This window comes from Peromyscus californicus, unplaced genomic scaffold, assembly GCF_007827085.1.
Source record: "Peromyscus californicus insignis strain IS unplaced genomic scaffold, ASM782708v3 Scaffold_10__1_contigs__length_136768540, whole genome shotgun sequence".
In the NCBI taxonomy this organism is placed as follows: domain Eukaryota; kingdom Metazoa; phylum Chordata; class Mammalia; order Rodentia; family Cricetidae; genus Peromyscus; species Peromyscus californicus.
Window position 1 is genome coordinate 98318900 of NW_026294391.1, and position 7336 is coordinate 98326235.

Consider the following 7336-nt stretch of genomic DNA (forward strand, 5'->3'; position numbering starts at 1 on the left):
TTGTTGTTCATGGTGTAAAATTAACTTGACTTTTAGTAATTTATAAAAGTTCAATATAATTTCTACTGCAGCTTGGCTAAATACCAAATTTTGCTAATTTATTGAAGAACTTAGTGTGACTTGAATTATATAGTCTCTATTCCCACATAATGAAATACATTTTTATATTGAATAGTTGCCTTGAGTAGTAATTATTGTTGAAGTTATTGTTAAGAGTATATAAATTATGTCCATAGTTATGGATATATATACAGAAAAGGAATGCCATTTTTTTTTACAGTAACAAATGTACTTTTAATTGATTTCAGGTAAAAACTACACAAGGAGGAGGGTCAGCAATTAATCCCGGCCCTAATTTATCGGAGCCGTATCATCTACATTAGAAAAACACCAAGGCATTATGTCCTCACGGGTCACCGTGTGTCTGGTCTTCTAGATTCCGTATTTCTTCTTCAGCTCTTCCACTTTTTCCACGTAGGTTTTCATGGCGCTCTCCTTGGAAGTTCCTTTCAGCTTATTCCATGAATCCCACTTGGCCTTGCCTTTGAGGTCCAAAAGCCCGGGCCGATCTGTATTTACGTCGCCCACGGTAGCTTGTTTGAAGTGGCTGTAGATGAAGAGCATCTCTTCGTCACTTGGCTGGGTCTTGAGGCGCTTCACCTCCTCAGCAGCTTTGTCAAATTCCGCCTGAGACATGCTGGCGAGGTGATCTGGATCCCGAAAGCGCGGGAGCAAGCGCAGGCAAGCAGCACTCAAGTCAGGAATGCCATTTTTATCTTACATATGTGAAATATATATTACATATATGTGTAATATTTGAGCTAGGGTCTTGCTATATCTCTCAAAGTCCTGGGCTCCAATGATCATCTTGTTTAGTCTTTGAGATGAGTTCCACTACACCAAGCTTTATAACATTTATTTTGTCAGATCTATGAAACTGATGAGAATAAATCATACCTTTTCTCCTTGGTATCCTAATAAAGAATAGCTTCTCTTAATAATATACCCAATATAAGACAGCATTAGCAGTAAAAAGTTCACACTGGCATTGTGACTTAAACTTAGTGATAAAAATACAATCTATGCATGGACTTAGCCAAATAAGAAATCCACAAGTAGCTGAGAATCAAACTGATAGGCAGCTGCCTTGAAGTGAGAAAAAAATATGGTGCTATTTGCCTATGTTTCCTTTCAGTCACCACAGGGTAATAAAAGAAACATATTTTTAATTACCATTTCTTACTAGAATGTGGAAATATTAGCCTCCAGATACACATTTATGATCTCAAAACCAGATGGTGGAAAATATCCACATGAGTTGAAGTAGAGGGGAAACATTGTGACTAAAGTGATTTGGAGACATCTGATGCATTGAAGGGGTGCACATGATGACTCCAGGAGAAAGGAGAGAAGACACAGATCAACTACTTAGCCTCAGAAAATGGCTGAAAATCATAGGTCGTAATTTCCAGCATCAAATGCAAAATCACTCATATAAATGCACATGATTTTGAGACCTTGGATTTCCATGGTGTCTTTTTTTTGAGGGAGAGTTTTATCAGACAGGAACTCACTGCAAAACAGAGCTATTAGCACAGTGGTGACTTTATCGGACCTTCTAGTTTCACTTCACAATTGTCATCCTCCTCTAAGGATGGCTGAAGGGTTATCAAATGGGAGAAAGTGTCTGTGGTAAGGTACTATCTTAAGCAGGAATCAAAAGTACTTTTCTGTACCTTGTTCACAAAAGTAAGAGTAAGGGAGGGAGGGTGGAAAAAAAATCCAAGCTCTGACTTCAGGACCCTGGCATTTGTTATTCCCTCTACTAAATGCATTTCCTCTTCTAAATCGCCTCCCTCTCACCCTAGCTCCCTTCCTTGTAGCCTTAATTCTCATTTATCAGATATTATTTCCGTAACTGTCCAATGTACCTCATATCTCTCCCCTCTGCTCTCTAGCCCCCTGATTTGCTTATTTTTCCTCATGGCTCTTTCAATCTCTGGTGTATTATTTATCAACTCTATTTTCCCTAGTAGAACATAAGCTCATAAGAGAAATTTTATTTGCTTTTTGTGTTGCTTTATCCCCTATATCGAAATTGTTCCTAGTACCTTACAGGCTCAGGACATATTTAATAATTATAAATATTAAAAACACTCAGAAAAGTATTCAATAAATAATAAGCACTAAAAGGACATTTTATCACTTTTCATTTTGAAGTATATATATGTATATACGCGTGTGTGTGTCTGTGTGTGTGTGTGTGATAAAAACATAAAATTAAATTTGAATATTTTGGTATTATGGTATCACTGACAGGAAGCTTCGGTTTGAGTCTCTTTGTGAAACTTCCCACAAAAGGGGGACTTTACCACTTCTCAAGCAAACTGTACTGGAATTAGATCAAAGGCTTTTGATTAGTAATCATTTGAAACTCGTCCATTCATTTAAGTTTTAATCTACCCAGGGTACTATCTTCTAATTCTTTCAACTTTTTTGAAAATTAGGTATCGAGTCCTTTCTTGCAAAGTTAAAAATCTTCTCTATGTACATATGTGTTTATTTTATTTAGAAAACAAAGGACTCATTTCCTTTATCAACACTCTATGACTTCTTGCCATCATTTAGAAATATGTCTTAACAGTGTAGCTTAGTCTGTTTGAGGGCCCCCTGGTAGTAGAATCAGAATCTGGCATTTTGGAATGCACTACCTATGGTGAGACACCTTGTACAGCCTTGATGCAGGGGGAGAGGCTTGGACCCGTCTCTACTGAATGTATCAGGCTCTGCTGACTCCACATGGGAGACCTTGCCTTGTCTGAGGAGGGAATGGGGAGTTTGGTGGGGGGGAGGCTGGGGACGGGAGAAGGTAAGAGAGGAGGATCTGTGGTTGGTACGTAAAATGAATAAAAAAATTCTTAATAGAAATAAAAAAAGAAAATATAAGTTGTGCCAGAGGGAAAAATGTTTTAAAGTACATTCTAGATATGAAAAATTAATATTATCTGGCTAATGGAATCATTTTTTCTTAGTTACATTTAATGCAATTTATTATTTTGTGTGCATTTAAAAAATTAGGTATGCTTATTGATTTGTTGTCAAGTAATTGTTCTAAAAACACATATCTGCTAGTTAAAAATCATTTATTTAGGTGTTAACACAGAGTTGCATTTTACATACTTGAAGCATAAGAAAAACTTATTGCTTAATCAGCTGCTTGTATACAAATTTAGTCATACTCTATGATGTTTAAATATTTAATGTTTTATATTTTAATTTTCCACTGAAGACACAAGTGTCAGTGGCAAATAAGAATCAATGATGTTATTTAGGTATGAGATTTCTGCAAGGTTAGCATATAAAATTGCATCAATTATCTTATAAGTGACCAAAGCCAACTCCCATGCTCATATACATTGTAAGTTACCTCTGTATTCTCGAGCTATGCTTTCAATTACAATTAGTGATATGATATAATGTGATACAGTGATATTAAACACATGAGGGCTACAGATGAGTTTTAATTTTTGCGGTGAGTATTGTAGGTCTAATATAGTTATTACATTGGTGGTCATAATACTCTACTGCCACCTGGTGACATTATATTGACCACTCAGAGTAAATGTAAGATTTTTTTTTTTAAGAAAAGTTTTTGTATTCATTTTACATACTAATCAAAGGTCCCTCTCTTCCCTCCACCTGCCCCTTGAGCCTCGCCCTCCCTACCCACACCCATTACCTCCTACAAGAAGGTAAGGCCTCCCATGAGGATGTACATTTAGTAGAGGCAGGTCCAAGCCCACCCCGCAGCTATGCGAGTTGCCCCTTTGCAGGTAGTGGATTCCAAAACGCCTGCTCATGTACCAGGAATGAATACTGATCCTACTGCCAGGGTGCCCCTTAAGCAGATCAAGCTCCACAACTGTCTCACTTATGCAGAGGGCCTAGTCCAGTCCCATGCAGGCTCCACAGATGTTGGTCTAAATTTCATGACTTCCCACTACTGCTAGTAGACAAAGCTGGAGTCATGCTTGGGGATTCCTGGGAACTTCCCTAGCACCCGGTTTCTCTCTATCCCCATGCTGTCTCCCTCTGTCATGGTATCTCTTTCATTGCTCTCCCACTCCATCCCTGTTCCAGTTCGACCATCTTATTCCTTTATGTTCTTATCCCCCATCCCCTACCCTCCATGGCCCACCCCCCTCATCCCAAGTTAACTCATGAAGATCTCATCTATTTCCCCTTCCCAAGGTGATCCATGCATCCCTCCTTGGGTCCTCATTGTTAGTTAACTTCTCAGGAGCTATGGGTTGTAGTTTGGTTATCTTTTGCTTTATATCTAGTATCCACTTATGAGTGAGTACATACCTTGTTTGTCCTTCTGAGTCTGGGTTACCTCACTCAGGATATTTTCTAGTTCTATACATTTGCCTGCAAACCTCATGATGTCGTTGTTTTTTGCTGCTGAGTAGTACTCCATTGTGTATATGTAGCACATTTTCTTAATCCAGTCTTCAGTTGAGGGGCATCAAGGTTGTTTCCAGGTTCTGGCTATTACAAATAGTGCTGCTATGAACATAGTTGAACATGTGTCCTTGTGGTATGTTTGAGTATTCCTTGGGTATATGCCCAAGAATGGTATAGCAGAGTCTTGAGGAAGATTGATTCTCAATTTTCTGAGAAACTACCATACTGAATTCCAAAGTGGCTGTATAAGTTTGCACTCCCATCAACAGTGGAGGAGTGTTCCCCTTGTTCCACATCCTCTCCAACATAAGCTGTCTGCAGTGCTTTTGATCTTAGCCATTCTGACAGGTGTTAGATGGTATCTCAGAGTTGTTTTGATTTGCATTTCCCTGATGACTAAGGATTTTGAGCAATTCCTTAAATGTCTTTCAGCCACTTGAGATTCTTCTGTTGAGGATTCTCTGTTTAGCTCTATAGCCCATTTTTTAATTGGACTGTTGGGTAGTTGGATGTCTAATTTCTTGAGTTCTTTATATATTCTGGAGATCAGCCCTCTGTCAGATGTGGGGTTGGTGAAAATCTTTTCCCATACTGTAGGCTGTCATTTTGTCTTATTTACCTTTGCCTTACAGAAGCTTCTCAGTTTCAGGAGGTCCCATATTATAATTGCTGCTCTCAGTGTCTGTGCTACTGGTGTTGAATTTAGGAAGTAGTCTCCTGTGCCAATGCATTCAAGACTACTTCCTACTTTTTCTTCTATCAGGTTCAGTGTAATTGGTTTTATATTGAGATCTTCGATCCACTTTGACTTGAGTTTTGTGCATGGTGATAGATATGGTTCTATTTGCAATCTTCTACATGTTGACATCCAGTTATGCCAGCACCATTTGTTGAAGATGCTTTCTTTTTTCCATTGTATAGTTTTGACTTCTTTGTCAAAAAATAGGTGTTCATAGGTGTGTGGGTTAATGTTAGGATCTTCAATTCGATTACATTGGTCCACATGTTTGTTTTTATGCCAATATCAAGCTGTTTTATTACTATAGCTCTATAGTGGAGCTTGATGTCAGAGGTGGCTTTATTGTACAGGATTTTTTTTAGCTATATTGGGTACTTGTTTTTCCATATGAAGTTGAGTATTGTTCTTTCCAGGTCAGTGAAGAATTGTGTTGGGGTGTTGATGAGGATTGCAATCTGTAGATTTTTGGTGAGATTGTCATTTTTACTATGTTAATCTTACCGATCCAGAGACTTAAAAATCTTGTCACATAGGTCTTTCACTTGCTTAGCTAGAGTTACCCCAAGGTATTTTATATAATTTGTGGCTAATGTAAAGGGTGATGTTTGTTGCTAGAGTTTTTCTGCCTGGCCCACAGTCAGGGCAAATCTCTCTCACCCGCTAGTCCCAAGCCGCTCAAACCCGATCAAGTAAACACAGAGACTTATTTTGGTTACAAACTGTATGGCCGTGGCAGGCTTCTTGCTAACTGTTCTTACAGCTTAAATTAATCCATTTCTATTAATCTATACCTTGCCACGTGGCTTGTGGCTTACCGGTACTTTACATCTTCCTTGTCCTGATGGCGGCTGGCAGTGTCTCTCCTCCCAGCTTCCTGTTCTCTCAGTTCTCCTCTCTGTTAGTCCCGCCTATACTTCCTGCCTGGCCACTGCCAATCAGTGATTTATTCATTGACCAATCAGCAACACATTTGACATACAGACCATCCCACAGCAGATGTTTCTCTGATTTCTTCCTCAGCCTGTTTATCATTTGTATACAGGAGGGCTACTGATTTTTAATCTTGTATCCTGCCACATTACTGAAGGTGTTTATCAGCTGTAGGAGTTCACTGGTAGAATTTTGGGGGTCACTTATATACACTATCATATCATCAGCAAATAGTGAAAGTATGATTTCTTCCTTTTCAATTTCTATCCCCTTGATTTCCTTTGTTGTCTTATTGCTCTAGCTAGAACTTTAAGTACTATATTGAATAAATATGGGGAGAGTGGACAGCCTTGTCATGTCCCTGATTTCAGTGGAATCACTTTGAGTTTCTCTCCATTTAATTTGATGCTGGCTGTTGGCTTGTTGTAAATTGCCTTTATTTTGTTTATGTATGTTCTTTATATTCCTGATCTCTCCAAGATCTTTATCATGAAGGGGTGTTAAATTTTTTCAAAGGCTTTTTCAGCATCTAATGAGATGACCATGTGTTTTTTTTTTTCTTTAAGTTTGTTTATATGGTGTGTTACATTGACAGATAATCATATGTTGAACCATCCTTGCATCTCTGGGATGAAGCCTACTTGATTATTGTGGATAGTTTTTTGATGTGTTCTTGGATTTGGTTTGCCAATATTTTATTGAGTATTTTTGCATCAATGTTCACGAGGGAGACTGGTCTGTAATTTTCTTTCTTTGTTGCATCTTTGTGTGGTTTGGTTATCAGAGTAACTGTAGCCTAAAAAAAGAAGTTTGGTAATATTCCCTCTGTTTTTCTTGTGTGGAACAATTTGAAGAGTGTTGGTAATGGTTCTTCTTTGAAAATCTGGTAGAACTCTGCACTGAAACCATCTGGTCCAGGGCTCTTTTTGTTTGGGAGACATTTAATGACTGTTTCTATTTCCTTAGGGGTTATTGGTTTATTGAAAATTGTTTATTTGGTTTTGATTTAGCTTTGGTATATGGTACCTATCCAGAAAATTGTCCATTTCTTTTAGATTTTCCAATTTTGTAGAGTACAGGTTTTTGAAGTATGACCGGATGATTCTCTGGATTTCCTCATTGTCCATTTTATGTCTCCCTTTTCATTTCTGTTAATTTGGATGCTCTCTCTCTCTCTGCTTCTTGGTTAGTTTGGATAAG

General features: G+C 38.1%; 1 protein-coding gene across 1 annotated transcript; it reads right to left on the minus strand.

The window, feature by feature from the left end:
* Positions 1-268: 268 nt before the first annotated feature.
* Positions 269-753, minus strand: LOC128115728 (acyl-CoA-binding protein). Its single transcript, XM_052746738.1, has one exon. The coding sequence runs from the start codon at positions 694-696 to the stop codon at positions 433-435; it is 264 nt and encodes an 87-aa protein (XP_052602698.1). The 5' UTR covers positions 697-753; the 3' UTR covers positions 269-432.
* Positions 754-7336: the final 6583 nt, after the last annotated feature.